Source organism: Bombina bombina, chromosome 9, assembly GCF_027579735.1.
Source record: "Bombina bombina isolate aBomBom1 chromosome 9, aBomBom1.pri, whole genome shotgun sequence".
Lineage (NCBI taxonomy): Eukaryota > Metazoa > Chordata > Amphibia > Anura > Bombinatoridae > Bombina > Bombina bombina.
Window position 1 is genome coordinate 4,358,426 of NC_069507.1, and position 20,958 is coordinate 4,379,383.

The 20,958-nt window shown below is 42.1% G+C and overlaps 1 protein-coding gene across 1 annotated transcript in view; it reads left to right on the forward strand.

Moving 5' to 3' along the window:
- The window catches only part of HNRNPH3 (heterogeneous nuclear ribonucleoprotein H3), a gene marked incomplete in the record, with an annotated part of 123,220 nt that overhangs the window by 101,996 nt on the left and 266 nt on the right, over positions 1–20,958 (forward strand). The window contains 1 exon segment of the mRNA XM_053691844.1: positions 13,910–14,045. Coding sequence (XP_053547819.1) covers positions 13,910–14,045 — 136 coding nt within the window.

A 20,958-nucleotide genomic window follows, 5' to 3' on the forward strand; every position in this document is an offset into this window, starting at 1 on the left:
GTCATGCCCTTCCTCAGGATAGGTCCAAATCAAGGGCCAAGAAAGGTCTGATTTTCGTGCCTTTTAAAACTTCAGGGCAGGTGTGGCATCCACTTCCTCTAAGGCAAAACAAGAGGGAATTTTTGCTCAGTCCAAGGCGGTCTGGAGACAATCAGACCTGGAACAAAGATAAGCAGGCCAAGGGCCTGCTGCTGCCTCTAAGGCAGCATGAAGGAACGGACCCCTATCCGGTAACGGATCCTATAGGGGGCAGACTTTCATTCTTCGCCCAGGCGTGGGTAAGAGATGCCCAGGATCCCTAGGCATTGGAATTTATATCCCAGAGATATCTTCTGGATTTCAAAGATTCCCCCCCCCCAAAAAAGGGGAGATTTCGCCTTTCCAATTATCTGCAAACCAGATAAAGGAGGCATTCTTACATTGTGTACGAGATCCATCCAGTTCCAAGAGAGGAACAGGGACAGAGTTTTTACTCAAATCTGTTTGTGGTTCCCAAGGAGAGGGAACCTTCAGACCTATTTTGGATCTAAAGATCTTAAACAAATTCCTCAGAATTCCGTCTTTTAAGATGGAAACTATTCGTACCATCTTAACTATGATCCAGGAGAGTCAATAGAGGACTACAATGGATTTGAAGGGTGTTTATCCTCACATTGTGATGCATAAAGATCACCATCGTTTTTCAGGTTTGCCTTTCTAGACAGGCATTACCAGTTTGTAGCTCTTTCCGTTGGGATATCTACAGCCCCAAGAATCTTTATGGAGGTTCTGGGGTCGCTTTGGCTGTCCTTAGGCCGCGGGGCATAGAAGTGGCCCCTTATTTAGACGACATCCTGATACAGGCGTCAAACATCCAAATTGCCAAGTCTTATACGGACGTAGTACTGGCATTTCTGAGATCACATGGGTGGAAAGTGAACAAGGAAAGAGTTCTCTATCCCCAATCTCAAGGGTTTCCCTCTTAGGGACTCTGATAGATTCTGTAGAAATGAAAATTTACCTGACTGAGTCCAGGTTGTCATAGTTTCTAAATTTCTGCCGTGTTTTTCATTCCATCTGCGCCCTTCGGTGGCTCAGTACATGAATGAAATCGGCTTAATGGTAGCGGCAAGGGACATAGTACCGTTTGCACGTCTACATTTCAGACTGCTGCAACTATGCATGCTCAGTCAGAGGAACGGGGATTACACAGGTTTGTCCCCCTGTTAAACCTGGACCAAGAGACCAGAGATTCTCTGGTGACTATGTCGGGTCCATCTGTCCAAGGGTATGACCTTCCGCAGGTCAGATGGGACAATTGTTACAATAGATGCCAGCCTTTTAGGTTGGGATGCAGTCTGGAACTCCCTGAAGGCTCAGGGATAGTGGACTTAGGAGGAGACCCTCCTTCTAATAAATATTCTGGAACTGGGAGTGATATTCCATGCTCTTCAGACTTGGCCTCAGTTAAGCAACTCTGAGGTACATCATATTCAGTCGGACAATATACACGACTGTGGTTTACATCAGCCTTCAAGGGGGAACAGAAGTTCCCTAGCGATGTTAGAAGTCTTACAATAATTCACTGGACAGAGACTCTCTCTTGTCTATCAGCTATCCATATCCCAGGTGTTGAGAACTGGGAGGTGGTTTTTCTAAGTCGTCAGACTTTTCTTCCGGGGGAGTGGGATTTCCTCCGGAGGTCAAGACCAAGCAGGAGAGGGCTTTGGTGTTTTTGTCAGCGCCTGCGTAGCCACGCAGGACCTGGTATGCAGATCTGGTGGACATGTCATCCTTTCCATCACGGTCTCTGCTTCTGAGACAGGTCCCTCTACCTCAGGGTCCTTTCAACCATCTAAATAGAATCAATCTGAGATGGACTGCCTGGAGACTGAACGCTTGATGTTATCAAAGCATGGCTTCTCCGAGTCAGTCATTGATACCTTAATACAGACATGAAAGCCTGTCTCTAGGAAAATTGAACATAGATATGGTGTAAATATCTGATTGTTATGAATCCAAGGGTTACTCATGGAGTAAAGTCTGGATTCCCAGGATATTATCTTTTCTCCAAGATGTTTTGGAGAAAAGGGTTGTCAGCTAATTCCTTAAAAGGGACAGATTTTTACTCTGTCTATTTTTTTGCGCAAGCGTCTGGCAGGTATTCTAGACGCTCAGGCATTTGGTCAGGCTTTGGTTAGATCCAAGCCTGTGTTTAAAACTGTTGTTCCACCATGGAGCTTAAACCTGGTTCTTAAGGTTCTTCAAGAAGTTCCGTTTGAACCTTTTTTGTTCCATAGATATCAATCTTTATCTTGGAAAGTTCCTTTTGGGTAGCTATTTCCTCGACTCGTAGAGTCTCCAAGTTATCTGTGTTACAATGTGATTCTCCTTATCTGGTCCTTCGTACGGATAAGGTAGTCCTGCGTACCAACCTGGGTTTTTTCCTAAGGTGGTATCTAACAAGAACATCACTCAAGAGATAGTTGTTCCATGCTTGTATCCTAATCCTTCCTCAAAGAAGGAACGTCTATTACACAATATTGGACGTGGTTTGTGCTTTAAAGTTTTACTTACAAGCTACTACAGTTTTTCATCAAACGTTCACCTTGTTTGTTGTCTATTCTGGACAGAGGAGAGGTCAAAAGACTTCAGCAGCCTCTCTGTCTTTTTGGTTAAAAAGCATAATTCATTTAGCTTATGAGACTGCTGGACAGCAGCCTCCTGAAGGGATTACAGCTCATTCTACTAGAGCTGTGGTTTTCACTTGGGCCTTTTTTAAATGTGGCTTCTGTTGAACAGATTTACAAGACGGAGTCTTGGTCTGCGCTTCATACTTTTTCAAATTTAACAAATTTGATACCTTGCTTCTTCGGAGGCTATTTTTGGGAGAAAGGGTTTCTTACAGGCAGTGGTAACTTCCATTTAAGTACCTGCCTTGTCCCTCCCATCATCCGTGTACTTTAGCTTTGGTATTGGTATTCCATAAGTAATGGATGATCCGTGGACTGGATACACTTAACAAGAGAAAACATAATTTATGCTTACCTGATAAATTTATTTCTCTTGTAGTGTATCCAGTCCACGGCCCGCCCTGTCACTTTAAGGCAGGTAATTTTTTCATTTGAACTACAGTCACCACTGCACCCTATGGTTTTTCCTTTCTCTGCATGTTTTCGGTCGAATGACTGAGTATGGCAGTTAGGGGAGGAGCTATATAGCAGCTTTGCTGTGGGTGGACTCTTGCAACTTCCTGTTGGGAAGGAGAATATATTCCATAAGTAATGGATGATCTGTGGACTGGATACACTACAAGAGAAATAAATTTATCAGGTAAGCATAAATTATGTTTTTTATTATAAAGTGTTGATATCTTTAGCCCTAGTCTCTCTCTCTCACTCACTCACTCACTCACTCTCTCACTCACTCTCTCACTCACTCTCTCACTCACTCTCTCACTCACTCTCACTCACTCTCACTCACTCTCACTCTCTCTCACTCTCTCTCACTCTCTCACTCACTCTCTCACTCACTCTCTCACTCACTCTCTCTCTCACTCTCTCCCTCTCTCCTAGAGGAATTATTCTATTTCTAGAGGAATAAATGACTGGCATCATGCTTGCAGTAAAGGGTAATATTCATGTTACTTTCTATTTTGGCTTAGTATGTAAAACGTTTGCATAATATATAAAGAACGTTTTTGTACTGAGGGTGATAAATCTTTATTTGGGGCCTAGTTTTCCACATGGCTGACTAGATTTATCCTAGGAGTAGTTATTTATGGCCCTTTCACTTTGAGTGCATGGTGGGAGGGGCCTATTTTCGCGCTCTAAATGCGCAGTAGTTTTTACATTCTGAGACATCCAGCTTCCCTGAAGGAGTCCCCTAACATATTGGACCTCTGTAAAGGGTTTTTGTGCCTACAAAAGTCGTTTTATGGGAAGGTAGGAGCCACAGTAGAGCTGTGGCAGTTTGCTTGTGACTGTTATAACGGTTTTACCGTTTTTTTGCTTTGTTTTTGAGCCTGAGGGGTTAATCATCCATTTGCAAGTGGGTGCAATGCTATTTTAGTCTGTTATACACACTGCAAAAATTTCATAAAGTTAACAGCTTTTTTCACTGTTTTGCAGTTTTTGTGTTTGTTTTTTTCCCTTAAAGGCACAGTACCGTTTTTTATAATCTGCTTTTTCACAGTTCTCTATCCCCTCTCACAAGAGTTTCCTTCCTAGGAACTCTGATAGATTCTGTAGAAATGAAAATTTACCTGACAGAGGCCAGGTTGTCAAAACTTCTAAATTCCTGCCGTGTTCTTTATTCTACTTCTCGCCCTTCAGTGGCTCAGTGTATGGAAGTAATCTGCTTAATGGTAGCGGCGATGGACATAGTGCCGTTTGCCCGTCTACATCTCAGACCGTTGCAACTTTGCATGCTCAGTCAGTGGAATGGGGATTACACAGATTTGTCCCCTCTACTAAATCTGGATCAAGAGACCAGAGATTCTCTTCTCTGGTGGCTATCTCGGGTCCATCTGTCCAAGGGTATGACCTTCCGCAGGCCATATTGGACAATTAGTAACGACAGATGCCAGCCTTCTGGGCTGGGGTGCAGTCTGGAACTCCCTGAAGGCTCAGGGCTCGTGGACTCAGGAGGAGGCACTCCTTCCGATAAACATTCTGGAACCAAGAGCGATATTCAATGCTCTTCAGGCTTGGCCTCAGCTTGCTGCGGTCAGGTTCATCAGATTTCAGTCGGACAATATAACGATTGTAGCCTACATCAACCATCAAGGGGGAACAAGGAGTTCCCTAGCAATGTTGGAGGTTTCAAAAATAATTCTATGGGCAGAGGTTCACTCTTGCCATCTATCAGCTATCCATATCCCAGGAGTAGAGAACTGGGAGGCGGATTTTCTAAGTCGACAGACTTTTCATCCGGGGGAGTGGGAACTCCATCCGGAGATGTTTGCACAATTGATTCAACTTTGGGGCAAACCAGAACTGGATCTCATGGCGTCTCGTCAGAACGCCAAGCTTCCTTGTTACGGATCCAGGTCCAGGGATCCCAAGGCAGCGCTGATAGATGCTCTAGCAGCGCCTTGGTCCTTCAACCTGGCTTATGTGTTTCCACCGTTTCCTCTGCTCCCTTGTCTGATTGCCAAGATCAAGCAGGAGAGAGCTTCGGTGATTTTGATAGCACCTGCGTGGCCACGCAGGACTTGGTATGCAGATCTGGTGGACATGTCATCCCTTCCACCATGGACTCTGCCGCTGAGGCAGGACCTTCTACTTCAGGGTCCTTTCAACCATCCAAATCTAATTTCTCTGCGTCTGACTGCTTGGAGATTGAACGCTTGATTTTATCAAAACGTGGGTTCTCAGAGTCAGTCATTGATACCTTAATTCAGGCTCGAAAGCCTGTCACCAGGAAAATCTATCATAAGATATGGTGTAAATATCTTCATTGGTGTGAATCCAAGGGTTACTCATGGAGTAAAGTCAGGATTCCCAGGATATTGTCTTTTCTCCAAGAAGGATTGGAGAAGGGATTGTCGGCTAGTTCCTTAAAGGGACAGATTTCTGCTCTGTCTATTCTTTTGCACAAGCGTCTGGCAGATGTTCCAGACGTTCAGGCGTTTTGTCAGGCTTTAGTTAGAATCAAGCCTGTGTTTAAACCTGTTGCTCCGCCATGGTGTTTAAATTTAGTTCTTTAAGTTCTTCAAGGGGTTTCCGTTTGAACCTCTGCATACCATAGATATCAAGCTTTTATCTTGGAAAGTTCTGTTTTTGGTAGCTATCTCTTCGGCTCAAAGAGTTTCAGAGTTATCTGCCTTACAGTGTGATTCCCCTTATCTGATCTTCCATGCAGATAAGGTAGTTTTGCGTACCAAACCTGGGTTTCTTCCTAAGGTGGTATCTAATAAGAATATCAATCAGGAGATTGTTGTACCGTCACCGTGTCCTAATCCTTCTTCAAAGAAGGAACGTCTATTATATAAACTTGACGTGGTTCGTGCTTTAAAGTTTTTTATTTACAAGCTACTAAAGATTTTCGTCAAACATCTGCATTGTTTGTTGTCTTCTCTGGACAGAGGAGAGGCCAAAAGGCTTCAGCAACTTCTCTTTCTTTTTGGTTAAGAAGTATAATCAGCTTAGCTTATGAGACTGCTGGCCAGCAGCCTCCTGGAAGAATTACAGCTCATTCCACTAGAGCGGTGGCTTCCACATGGGCTTTTAAAAATGATGCTTCTGTTGAATAGATTTGTAAGGCGGCGACTTGGTCTTCGCTTCATACTTTTTCTAAATTCTACAAATTTGATACTTTTGCTTCTTCGGGGGCTATTTTTGGGAGAAAGGTCTTACAGGCAGTGGTGCCTTCCGTTTAAGCGCCTGCCTTGTCCCTCCCTTCATCCGTGTCCTATAGCTTTGGTATTGGTATGCCACAAGTAATGGATGAATCCGTGGACTGGATACACCTTACAAGAGAAAACAAAATTTATCCTTACCTGATAAATTTATTTCTCTTGTGGTGTATCCAGTCCACGGCCTGCCCTGTCATTTTAAGGCAGGTGTTTTTTATTTTTAAACTACAGTCACCACTGCACCCTATAGTTTCTCCTTTCTCTTGCTTGTCTTCGGTCGAATGACTGGGAGGTGGCAGTTAGGGGAGGAACTATATACACAGCTCTGCTGTGGGTGATCCTCTTGCAGCTTCCTGTTGGGAAGGAGAATATCCCACAAGTAATGGATGAATCCATGGACTGGATACACCACAAGAGAAATAAATTTATCAGGTAAGCATACATTTTTTTTTAAAAAATGTTTTTCTGTGTCCAATCTGGATTCCGTTTTTTCTTTCACATATACTACGTTATCCTGCATGGTAAGCACATCAGCAGAGCTGTAGATGAGGAGGTGTAGAGGTTGATTGAGGTGTTATTTAAGTCTTTTATATTTCATATGTATATCTTTGAAAAATAAAGCAGTAACGTTTTTGCATTGCATTAAAAATAAAGCAGTTTAGTTTTAAAATTTAAAGAAACAGTAACGTTTTTTTTTCTTTAATATTGTTTATAATATAATTAATTTATTCTGTTAAGATGGACCTAGACTCTGTTATAGATTACAGATGTCCTTTATGTTTGAATGCTAATATTGAGATTACATTACATTTTAAGGATAGTCTTTTGATCCTATATTGTCTAGGACAGATGCTGTCCAGGAGTCTTCTGACAATGTTTCTCCTCGGGTGTCCCAAATTTTAGTACCCATTAATACAGTGCCCTGTGCTTCCTCTCAAGCTCCGTCTGGGGTCTCTTTACAAGACATTGCTTCCCTCATGTCTTCTGCAGTTTGTCTGCCTTTCCCATGCTACTGGGATAGCGCAAGAGGAAATCTAAAGAATCAATGTGTAAGGTGTCTGTCTCATTTGTGGCTATTCCGACTATTCCCTCACATAGATTTGTTGAGGAGGATTCTTCGGTGGCATCTGAGGGTTAGATCTCAGATTCTGACAGTGTAATTCCTCCTTCTGATGCTGAAGTTGTATCCTTCAGGTTTAATCTAGAGCACCTCCGTTTACTACTCAAGGAGGTTTTGGCTACTCCGGACGACTCTGACACTACTGTCATTGTCGACCCTAAAAAGTATGTTCACCAGGGTTTACAATAGCAACCTGCGGTGTGTATTGCTACCGTTTTCTAGTGCGGCGGCATACTGGTTTGATGCGTTGTCTGATTCCATTCAGACACTCCCCTTGAAGAGATCCAGGACAGGATCAAGACTTTTAAATTGACCAGTTTTTATTTATGATGCTTCCCTTCAGGTTATTAAATTGGGAGCAAAGATTTATAGCTTTCCCATTCTGGCTAGCAGAGCCTTATGGTTGAAATCTTGGTCTACAGATGTGTTGTCTAAGCTTTTGGCTATTCCTTACAAGGGTAAGACCTTGTTTGGCCCAGCTTTGGCTGAGATTATTTCTGATATTACAGGAGGAAAAGGACATTTCCTCCTTCAGGATAAGAGAAATAAGCAGAAAGGGACATCGGTAATTTTCGTTCTTTTCGAAACTTCAAGGGTAAACCTTCCTCTCCCTCTACAAGACGGAACAGTCCAAGCCTTCCTGGAGACCCATCCAATCTTGGAATGAGGGAAAGCAATCCAAGAAGCCAGCTAATGATCCAAAGTCAGCATGAAGGGTCTGCCCCTGATCCGGAACTGGATCTTGTGGGGGGCAGACTTTTTTTTGGGTTCAGGATGTTCAGGATCCTTGGGCGATAGACATCGTGTCCCAGGGATACAAACTAGAATTCAAGACCTTTTCCCCCCAGGGGCAGATTTCTTCTCTCAAGATTATCTGTAGACCAGATAAAGAGGCGTTCTTTCGTTGTGTTCGGGATCTATCCAAAATGTGGGTGATAGTTCCTGTTCCAGTTCAGGAGCAGGGTCTGGGATTTTACTCCAATTTGTGTTTCCCAAGAAAGAGGGAACCTTCAGACCAATCTTGGATCTCAAGAGTCTAAACAAATTTCTCAGAGTACGGTCCTTCAAAATGTTCAAGAGGGTCATTTTATGACAACAGATGCATACCTTCATGTCCCCATCCACAGGGATCATCACAAGTTTCTGAGTTTTGCTTTTATCCACAAACCCTTCCAATTTATGGCTCTCCTTTCGGTCTTGCTACAGCTCCCAGAATTTTTTCAAAGGTTCTGGGATCTATGTTGGCAGTGCTCTGGTAACAAGGTATTGCTGTGGCGCCTTATCTGGACGACATTCTGGTTCAGGCCCAGTCTTTTCATCTAGCAAACTCCCACATTGAGATGCCATTATCCTTCCTGCGCTCTCATGGTTGGAAGGTGAATCTGGAGAAGAGTTCCTTAAAGGGACAGTCTACACCAGAATTTGTATTGTTTTAAAAGATAGATAATCCCTTTATTACCCATTTCCCAGTTTTGCATAACCAACACAGTTATAATAATATACTTTTAACCTCTGTGATTATCTTGTATCTAAGCCTCTGCAAACTGCCCCTTTTTTCAGTTCTTTTGACAGACTTGCAGTCTAGCCAATCAGTGCCTGCTCCCAGATTACTTCACGTGCACAAGCACAGTGTTATCTATATGAAATATGTGAACTAACACCCTCTAGTGGTGAAAAACTGTTAAAATGCAATTGGAAAGAGGTGGGCTTCAAGGTCTAAGAAATTAGCATATGAACCTCCTAGGTTAAGCTTTCAACTAAGAATACCAAGAGAACAAAGCAAAATTGGTGATAAAAGTAAATTGGAAAATTGTTTAAAATTACATGCTCTATCTGAATCATGAAAGTTTATTTTGGCCTAGACTGTCCCTTTAATTCCATCTACAAGGGGAATCCTAATAGGTTCCGTTTTGATAAAAAAAAATAAAAAAATTCTGACAGAAGTCAGAAAATCCATGATTTTCAATTCTTGTCTGTCGCTTCAATCCTCTCCTCAGCCATCAGTGGCTCAATGTATGAAGGTAATCGGTCTGATGGTAGCCAACTTAGACACTATTTCTTTGCTCGTTTCCATCTCCTCTGCAGTTATGCATGCTCAGACAGTGGAACAGGGATTATGCGGATCTGTCTCCGCAAATTCATCTGGATCAGATGACAAGAGATCATCTTCCTTGGTGGTTGTCTCATCATCCTCTTTCACAGGGAACCTGTTTTCACAGACCTACCTGGGTGATAGTGACAACGGACGCCAGCATGATAGGTTGGGGAGCAGTCTGTGGCCTAAGGGCTCAGGGGACATGGATTCGGGAAGAGTCTGTTCTCCCCATAAACTTACTAGAACTAAGAGCAATCTTCAATGCTCTTCTGGCCTGGCCTCAGCTTCCACCCGGTATATCAGATTTCAGTCGGACAATATAACCTCAGTGGCTTACATCAATCATCAGAGTGGAACTCAAAATTGTTTGGCCATGAAGGAAGTGTCCAAGATTATTCAGTGGGCGGAAACCCACAACTGTTGTCTCTCTGCGATCCACATTCCAGGAGTGGACAATTGGGAAGCAGATTTTTTGAACAGACAGACCTTTCACCCAGGTGAATGGGAACTACATCCGGATGTGTTCTCCAACTTGATTCTCAAATGGGGACAGCAGGATCTAGATCTCATGGCGGTTCTGATAGATGCTCTGGCAGTTGCTTGGAATTTCAGTCTTACCTATTTCCCCCGTTTGCTCTCCTTCCTCGAGTTATTGCTTGGATCAAGCAAGAAAGGGCATTGATGATTCTTATTGCTCCGGTGTGGCCTCGCAGAATTTGGTATGTAGACCTAGTGGAGATGTCATCTCTCCCCCCTTGGAAACTTTCTCTGAGAAAGGACCTTCTACTTCAAGAGTCCTTCCTTCATCCAAATCTAGTTTCTCTGAAACTGACTGCTTGGAGATTGAATGCTTATTCTTATCTAAGCGGGGATTTTCTGAGTCGGTCATTGAGACCATGATTCAGGCTCGTAAGCCTGTTAACAGGAAGATTTATTACAAGATATGGCGTAAATATCTGTATTAGTGTGAATCCAGAGGCTACTCTTGGAGTAGAGTTCGGATTCCTAGAATTCTGGCTTTTCTCAAAGAAAGCTTGGAGAAGGGTTTATTAGCCAGTTCCTTGAAAGGTCAAATTTCGGCCTTGTCTATTTTGTAACATAAACGTCTGGCAAATGTTCCAGACGTGCAATTGTTCTGTCAGGCCTTGGTCAGAATCAGGCCTGTGTTCAAAACGGTTACTCCTCCCTGGAGTCTTAACCTTGTGCTTAAAGTTCTTCAGCAGGCTCCGTTTGAGCCTATGCATTCCTTAGATGTTAACTTGGAAGGTTTTGTTTCTTGTTGCTATTTCGTTTGCTCTTAGAGTCTCAGAGCTCTCGGCATTGCAGTTTTAAGCTCCTTACCTTTTATTTTTCATTCGGATAAGGTAGTTTTGCATACTAAGTTAGGGTTTCTCCCTAAAGTGGTTTTGGATAGGAACTTTTATCAGGAGATTGTTGTTCCTTCTTTATGTCCTAACCCATATTCTCATAAAGAACGTCTCCTGCACAACCTAGACGTGGTGTGTGCGTTAAAATTCTATCTACTGGCGACTATGGAATTTTGCCAGTCTTCTGCTCTGTTTGTGGTTTTCTCTGGGAAACGTAAGGGGCAGAAAGCTACGGCTACTTTCTTTGTGGCTGAGTATCATTCGCTTGGCCTATGAAACCACTGCATAGCAGCCTCTTGAGAGAGTCATGGCTCATTCTATGAGGGCTTTTTCCTCTTCCTGGGCATTCAGAAATGAAGCTTCTGTGTAACAGATTTGCAAGGCTGCAACTTGGTCCACTCTACACTTTTTTTCTAAATTCTATAAATTTGATACTTTTTGCTTCGGCTGAGACTTCTTTTGGGAGAGAGGTTCTTCAAGCAGTGGTGCCTTCTGTTTAGGTCTTGTCCCTCCCATATCATCTGTGTCCTCTAGCTTGGGTATTGAATCCCATTAGTAATTAGATATGTGGACTCATTGTGTCATTAGAAAGAAAACGAAATTTATGCTTATCTGAAAAATGTATTTATTTCTTGACACAATGAGTCCACGGCACGCCCTGTTTTTAAGACAGGTTTTTGTCATACTATAAACCTCAGACACCTCTGCACCTTGTTGCTTCCTTTCTCTCCTTTTACTTCGGTCAAATGACTGGGGTTGGAGGGAAGGGAGGTGATATTTAACAGCTTTGCTGTGGTGCTCTTTGCCGCCTCCTGCTGGGCAGGAGTGATATTCCCAATAGTAATTAGATGATCCGTGGACTCATCGTGTCAAGAAAGAAATTTATCAGGTAAGCATAAATTTTGTATTTTCTCTTGAAAAACTTGCGGGCAATTAGGCTTGCAATGGCACAAAATGCTGTTATTTATTGCGTCATTCTTGGCGCGAGAATTAATTTGGCGCGAATATTCGAATGTCGCCACAAGTTTGTCATTTCCTGAGTCTAAATTGACACCAGGTTGTTTGGCGCAAAGTTATGACGCGAGTTGCTCAATTTGGACGTGGTTCGTGCCTTAAAGTTTTTTACCTGCAGGCGACTGAGGATTTTCGTCAGTCTTCTGCTTTGTTTGTGGTTTTCTCAGGGAAACGTAAGGGACAGAAAGCTACGGCTACTTCTCTTTCTTTTTGGCTGAAGAGTATCATACGTTTTGCATATGAGACTGCTGGACAGCAGCCACCCGAGAGTTACGGTTCATTCCACTAGGGCTGTTGCTTCCTCATGGGTATTCAAAGATGAAGCTTCTGTGGAACAGATTTGCAAGGCTGCAACTTGGTCCTCTCTTCACACTTTTTCAAAGTTCTATAAATTTTACACACTTGCCTCAGCTGAGGGCGCTTTTGGGAGAAAGGTTCTTCAAGCAGTGGTGCCTTCCGTTTAGGTTCCCTGTCTTGTCCCTCCATTATCATCTGTGTCCTCTAGCTTGGGTATTGATTCCCAATAGTAATTAGATGATCCGTGGACTCATCGTGTCATTAGAAAGAAAAGAAAATTTATGCTTACCTGATAAATGTATTTCTTTTTTGACACGATGAGTCCACGGCCCGCCCTGTTTTTGAAAGACAGGTTGTTGGTTATTGTAAACTTCAGACACACCTGCACCTTGTTGCTTCCTTTCTCTCCTTTACTTTGGTCGAATGACTGGGGTTGGAGGGAAGGGAGGTGATATTTAACAACTTTGCTGTGGTGCTCTCTGCCGCCTTCTGCTGGGCAGGAGTGATATTCCCATTAGTAATTAGATGATCTGTGGACTCATCGTGTCTAAAAAGAAATAAGTTTATCAGGTAAGCATAAATTTTCTTTTTTGTGGTTATGATTTTGGTATAAAAGCACAATTATATCTCCAGTTCCTCCTTTCTTTATCACCCTACTACTTGGCTATTGGTTAAACTGAGTTGTGGGTATTTATAGGCATTTGAGTTTTTGTATATCCCATACATCACTAGCTCATGGACTCTTGCCAATATGAAAGAAACAAATTTATCAGGTAAGTTCTGACGCAGTAACATAACACTTTCCAGTTTACTAATATTATCAAATTTGCTTCATTCTCTTATTTGCTGAAGTAACACACTGGCAGCTAAACACATCTAGTCAGCCAATCACAAGAGACAAATGTGTGCAGGCACCAATCGGCAGCAGCTCCCACTAGTGTTGGATATGTGCGTATTCTTTTTCAGTAAGAGATCTGATTCATGCAAGTTTAAAGGGACACACAACACACATTTTTTCTTTCGTGATTCAGAAAGAGCATGCAATTTTAAGCAACTTACTAATTTACTCCTATTAACAATTTTTCTTCATTCTCTTGCTATCTTTATTTGAAAAAGAAGGCATCTAAGCTGGACAGCACATTTTTATTGGTCGATGAATTTATCCACCAATCAGCAAGAACAACCCAGGTTGTTCACCAAAAATGGGCCGGCATCTAAACTTACATTCTTGCATTTCAAATAAAGATACCAAGAGAATTTGATAACAGGAGTAAATTAGAAAGTTGCTTAAAATTTCATGCTCTATCTGAATCCCGAAATAAAATGTTTGGGTTCAGTGACCCTTTAAGGTTGACTTTCCTATCCCTTTTAAAGCTTTTTCTGCTGGTTCAGTAATGACCAGGGATGGCGCAGTTATGTAGAGCCACCACTTGACAAACACCTGTAAAGCTGAGCTTTGCTTTCAGAGCCACCCTGTATGGTTTCCATTTCTTCATGTGGTACCACAGATGGGCTAAAAGGGTGAAATAACTCTTAAGTGCACATGATGGGGCCCCTGAAGCAGGTAGCAGTGACTGAATAAAGCAACCGTGCTGATCCCAGCATCTAATTATTAAAGATGTTAGGTTACTATATGCACCGCACACCTAATCTCACTCTCTATATGTCTTTGTTTTTAGTTCTTTTCCCCATTAAATCCAATACGAGTTCACATTGACATTGGAGCAGACGGAAGAGCAACGGGGGAAGCTGATGTGGAATTTGCAACTCATGAAGATGCTGTAGCTGCCATGTCTAAAGATAAAAATAATATGCGTATGTACATTGTGTTGTACAAGACTGATGGTCCTTCTATGCTTTGCCAGTTGTGTGTGTATGTGTGTGTATATGTATGTGTGTGTGTATATATGTGTGTGTGTATATGTATATATTTCTTCTATAAGGTACGACGAGTCCACGGATTCATCCTTTACTTGTGGGATATTATCCTCCTGCTAACAGGAAGTGGCAAAGAGCACCACAGCAGAGCTGTCTATATAGCTCCTCCCTTAGCTCCACCCCCAGTCATTCTCTTTGCCTACTCTAAGTACTAGGAAGGGTAAAGTTAGAGAGGTGATAAAATATTAGTTTTTTTTTTTAATTTCTGCAAGCAAGAGTTTTTTGTTTTAAATAGTACCGGTGTGTACTATTTACTCTCAGGCAGCAGATGGATGAAGACTGCTGCCTGGAGGATGATGATCTTAGCATTTGTAACTAAGATCCAGTGCAGTTCCCACAGAGGCTGAGGGGTACAGGAAACTTCACTGTGAAGAACGTTTTCATGCTTTATAGCAGTGAGGTATGTTCAGTCATTTTTTCTGGAGAGACTGTATTTCAGAAAGGCTGACAGTATACCCATTAGGGTAAGGGTAAGCAGTAATCCTAAGAGCTATAGAAAGGCATTACTAAGCTTGCATAAGGGGCTAATTACAAAAATTGTTGACACTGAGTTTTGAATGTTTGTGGGCAAACGTTTTATGAACTGGGAGTGCTGTGAACGTTTTGTGGGCAATAACGTTTTTTGGGCAACTTTATTGAGGGTACACTTGGCTTATTTTTTGGGTCTCAGAACCCACATGGCTAGTTTAAAACCGCTCTGGTGCGGTTCTTTGAGGTTGTAGAGACATCGAGTGAGATGGGCGGGGCCTATTTTCGCGCCTCAGATGCGCAGTTGTTTTGACTCGGCAAGCAGCAAGCTCGAACTCCTGAGGGCCCTTGTGAATGTTTTGGGCCAAATCGAAGATTTAACCCCATATTTACTATCCCTGAGGGCAGGTAGGCGCCACAGCAGGGCTGTGGCAAGGTGCTGGCGGTGTTTTATTCCGGATTTAGGCCTAATTTCAATCCGGTTTGCACATTAAGGGGTTAAATGTTAAATTTCCTTGTGGGGCATACTCAACTACACATATTGAGTCGGCATGCAAACATTTGAAAAATTTGGTGCATTTTAAAGCAGTTTTGCAGAACGTGTATGCTTTTTTTTTCTCTTAAAGGCGCAGTACCGTTTTTTAAGATTATTTTTTTTCACTAAATAAAGTGTTTTCATGCTTGTTTGTAGTCATTACTAGCCTGTTCAACATGTCTGACATTGAAGAAAGTCATTGTTCATTATGTTTAGAAGCCATTGTGGAACCCCCACTTACAATGTGTCCCTCATGCACTGAAAGGTCAATAAATTGCAAAGAACATATTTTAGCTACTAAAAGTATGTCGCAGGATGATTCTCAGTCAGAAGGGAATCAGGTTATGCCATCTAATTCTCCCCAAGTGTCACAACCATTAACGCCCGCACAAGCGACGCCAAGTACTTCTAGTGTGTCTAATTAATTCTCCCTGCAAGATATGGCCGCAGTTATGAATACTACCCTCACAGAGGTTTTATCTAAGCTGCCTGGGTTGCAGGGGAAGCGCAGTAGGTCTGGTGTGAGAACAAATGCTGAGCCCTCTGATGCTTTATTAGCCATATCCGATGTACCCTCACAATGTTCTGAGTTGGGGGTGAGGGATTTGCTGTCTGAGGGAGAGATTTCTGATTCAGGAAAGATGTTCCCTCAGACAGACTCAGATATGACGGCTAATAAATTTAAACTAGAACACCTCCGCTTATTGCTCAGGGAGGTTTTAGCGACTCTGGATGATTGTGACCCTATTGTAGTTCCAGAGAAATTGTGTAAAATGGACAGATATCTGGAGGTTCCTGCCTACACTGATGTTTTTCCGGTCCCTAAGAGGATTTCGGACATTGTTACTAAGGAGTGGGATAGACCAGGTATTCTGTTAGCTCCCCCTCCTACTTTTAAGAAAATGTTTCACATAACAGACACCATGCGGTACTCGTGGCAGACGGTCCCTAAGGTGGAGGGAGCTATTTCTACCCTGGCTAAGCGTACAACTATACCTATTGAGGACAGTTGTGCTTTCAAAGATCCTATGGATAAAAAATTAGGGGGTCTCCTAAAGAAAATATTTGTTCATCAGGGTTTTCTTCTCCAACCTATAGCGTGCATTGTTCCTGTAACTACTGCAGCTGGTTCGAAACTCTGGAGGAGGCTCTTCAGGTTGAGACCCCATTAGATGATATTCTGGATAGAATTAGGGCTCTCAAGCTAGCTAATTCTTTCATTACAGATGCCGCTTTTCAACTGGCTAAATTAGCGGCAAAGAATTCAGGTTTTGCTATTTTAGCGTGTAGAGCGTTATGGCTTAAGTCCTGGTCTGCTGATGTGTCATCAAAATCTAAGCTTTTAGCCATCCCTTTCAAGGGTAAGACCCTATTCGGGCCTGAACTGAAAGAGATCATCAGACATCACTGGAGGGAAAGGACATGCCCTTCCTCAGGATAAGACAAATAAGATGAGGCTCAAACAAAATTATTTTCGTTCCTTTCGAAACTTCAAAGGTGGTCCCTCTACCTCTTCCCCTGCTGCAAAACAAAAGGGGAATTTTGCTCAATCCAAGTCAGTCTGGAGACCTAACCAGACTTGGAACAAGGGTAACGGGCCAGAAGCCCGCTGCTGCCACCAAGACAGCATGAAGGGGTAGCCCCCGATCTGGGACCGGATCTAGTAGGGGGCAGACTTTCTCTCTTTGCTCAGGCTTGGGCAAGAGACGTTCAGGACTCCTGGGCTTTAGAAATCGTAACCCAGGGGTATCTTCTAGATTTCAAGGATTCTCCTCCAAGGGGGAGATTCCATCTTTCTCAATTGTCTGTAAACCAGACAAAAAGAGGCGTTCTTACGCTGTGTAGCAGACCTATATACCATGGTAGTAATCTGCCCAGTTCCGAAAACAGAACAGGGGCAGGGGTTCTACTCCAATCTGTGGTTCCCAAAAAAGAGGGAACCTTCAGACCAATTTTTGATCTCAAGATCCTAAAAAAATTCCTCAGTCCCATCCTTCAAGATGGTGATCATTCGGACTATTTTACCAATGATCCAGGAGGGTCAATATATGACTGCCGTGGACTTAAAGGATGCGTATCTACACATCCCTATCCACAAAGATCATCACCAGTTCCTCAGGTTCGCCTTTCTGGACAAGCATTACCAGTTTGTGGCTCTTCCCTTCGGGTTGGCCACAGCTCCCAGAATTTTCACAAGAGTTCCATTCCTGGGAACTCTGATAGATTCGGTGGACATGAAAATTTTTCTGACGGAGGTCAGGAAATCAGATTTTAACCATCTGCCGAGCTCTTCATTCCATTCCTCGGCCGTCAGTGGCTGTGTATGGAGGTAATCAGACTAAAGGTAGCTGCAATTGACATAGTTCCGTTTGCTCGCTTGCATCTCAGACCACTGCAACTATGCATGCTCAAACAGTGGAATGGGGATTATGCAGATTTATCTCCTCAGATAAATCTGGATCAAGAGACCAGAGACTCTTTTCTTTGGTGGTTGTCACAGGATCATCTGTCCCAGGGAATGTGTTTCCGCAGGCCAGCATGGGTCATAGTGACGACGGACGCCAGCCTATTGGGCTGGGGTGCAATCTGGAATTCCCTGAAAGCACAGGGTTTGTGGACTCAGGAGGCGCCTCCCGATAAATATTCTAGAACTGAGAGCGATATTTAACGCGCTTCTGGCGTGGCCTCAGCTGGCTTGTGCCAGATTCATAAGATTCCAGTCGGACAATATCACGACTGTAGTATATATCAATCATCAGAGGGGGAACAAAGAGTTCTCTAGCGATGATAGAGGTTACCAAAATAATTCGATGGGCAGAGACTCACTCTTGCCATCTATCAGCAATCTATATCCCAGGAGTGGAGAACTGGGATGCAGATTTTCTAAGTCGTCAGAGTTTTCATCCGGGGGAGTGGGAACTCCATCCGGAGGTGTTTGCACAATTGATTCAGCAATGGGGCACTCCAGAATTGGATCTGATGGCGTCTCGTCAGAATGCCAAACTTCCTTGTTACGGGTCCAGGTCAAGGGATCCTCAGGCTGTACTGATAGATGCTCTAGCAGTACCCTGGTCGTTCAACCTGGCTTATGTGTTTCCACCATTTCCTCTCCTTCCTCGTTTGATTGCCAGAATCAAGCAGGAGAGAGCTTCGGTGATTTTGATAGCACCTGCGTGGCCACGCAGGACTTGGTATGCAGACCTGGTGGACATGTCATCTCTTCCACCATGGACTCTGCCACTGAGACAGGACCTTCTGATTCAAGGTCCGTTCCAGCATCCAAATATAGTTTCTCTGCGGCTGACTGCTTGGAGTTTGAACGCTTGATTTTATCCAAGCAGGGATTCTCTGAGTCGGTCATAGATACCTTGATTCAGGCTCGAAAGCCTGTCACTAGGAAAATTTATCATAAGATATAGCGTAAATTATCTTTATTGGTGCGAATCCAAAGGCTACTCAAGGAGTAAGATCAGGATTCCTAGGGTTTTGTCCTTTCTCCAAGAAGGATTGTTCCTTAAAGGGACAGATATCTGCCTTATCAATTCTACTGCACAAGCGTCTGGCAGATGTCCCAGACGTTCAGTTGTTCTGTCAGGCTTTAGTTAGAATCAAGCCTGTATTTAAACCTGTTGCTCCGCCATGGAGTTTGAATTTAGTTCTTAAAATTCTTCAAGGGGTTCCGTTTGAACCTATGCATTCCATAGATATTAAACTTCTATCTTGGAAAGTTCTGTTTTTAGTTGCTATCTCTTCGGCTCGAAGAGTTTCTTTACTATCTGCATTGCAGTGCGACTCGCCTTATCTTGCTTTCCATGCCGATAAGGTGGTTTTGCGTACCAAACCTGGATTCCTTCCTAAGGTTGTTACTAATAGGAATATCAATCAGGAAATTGTTGTTCCTTCTCTGTGTCCTAATCCTTCCTCTAAGAAGGAGCGTCTGTTACACAACTTGGACCTGGTTCGTGCTTTGAAGTTTTACTTGCAAGCAACCAAAGATTTCCGTCAAACATCTTCTTTGTTTGTTGTCTATTCTGGTAGACGTAGAGGTCAAAAAGCTACGGCTACCTATCTTTCTTTTTGGCTGAAAAGCATCATCCGTTTGGCATACGAGACTGCTGGACAGCAGCCTCCTGAAAGGATTACAGCTCACTCTACTAGAGCGGTGGCTTCCACATGGGCTTTTAAAAACGATGCTTCTGTTGAACAGATTTGTAAGGCTGCGACTTGGTCTTCGCTTCATACCTTTTCCAAATTTTGCAAATTTGATACTTTTGCTTCTTCGGAGGCTATTTTTGGGAGAAAAGTTCTTCAAGCAGTGGTGCCTTCTGTTTAACCGTCTGTCTTGTCCCTCCCGTTCATCCGTGTCCTGTAGCTTTGGTATTGTATCCCACAAGTAAAGGATGAATCCGTGGACTCGTCGTACCTTATAGAAGAAAAGTAAATTTATGCTTACCTGATTAATTTCTTCTATGGTACGATGAGTCCACGGCCCGCCCTGTCATTTTATGACAGATTATATATATTTTTTTTAAACTTCAGTCACCTCTGCACCTTGTAGTTTCTCCTTTTTTTTTTTCCTGTACCTTCGGTCGAATGACTGGGGGGTGGAGCTAAGGGAGGAGCTATATAGACAGCTCTGCTGTGGTGCTCTTTGCCACTTCCTGTTAGCAGGAGGATAATATCCCACAAGTAAAGGATGAATCCGTGGACTCGTCGTACCATAGAAGAAATTAATTTATCAGGTAAGCATAAATTTACGTGTGTGTATCTATCTATATATCTATCTATCTATATATCTATCTATATGTGTATCTATATATCTATCTATATGTGTCTATATATCTATATGTGTATATATCTATCTATATGTGTATCTATATGTGTATCTATATATCTATCTATATGTCTATCTATATATCTATATGTCTATCTATATATCTATATGTGTATCTATATATCTATATGTGTATCTATATATCTATATGTGTATCTATATATCTATCTATATGTCTATCTATATATCTATATGTGTATCTATATATCTATATGTGTATCTATCTATATATCTATATGTGTATCTATATATCTATCTATATGTGTATCTATATATCTATCTATATGTGTATCTATATATCTATCTATATGTGTATCTATATATCTATCTATATGTGTATCTATATATCTATCTATATGTGTATCTATATGTCTATCTATATGTGTATCTATATGTCTATCTATATGTGTATCTATATGTCTATCTATATGTGTATCTATATATCTATCTATGTGTATCTATGTGTATCTATATGTGTATCTATATATCTATCTATATGTGTATCAATCTATCTATATGTGTATCAATCTATCTATATGTGTATCTATATGTGTATATGTGTATCTGTATATCTATCTATATGTGTATATATCTATCTATATGTGTATCAATCTATCTATATGTGTATCAATCTATCTATATGTGTATCTATGTGTATCTATGTGTATCTATATGTGTATCTATATGTGTATCTGTATATCTATCTATGTGTATGTGTATCTGTATATCTATCTATATGTGTATCTGTATATCTATATGTGTATCTGTATATCTATATGTGTATCTGTATGTATATCTATGTGTATCTGTATGTATATCTATATGTGTATCTGTATATCTATCTATATGTGTATCTGTGTATCTATCTATATGTGTATCTATCTATATGTGTATCTATCTATATGTGTATCTATCTATATGTGTATCTATCTATATGTGTATCTATCTATATG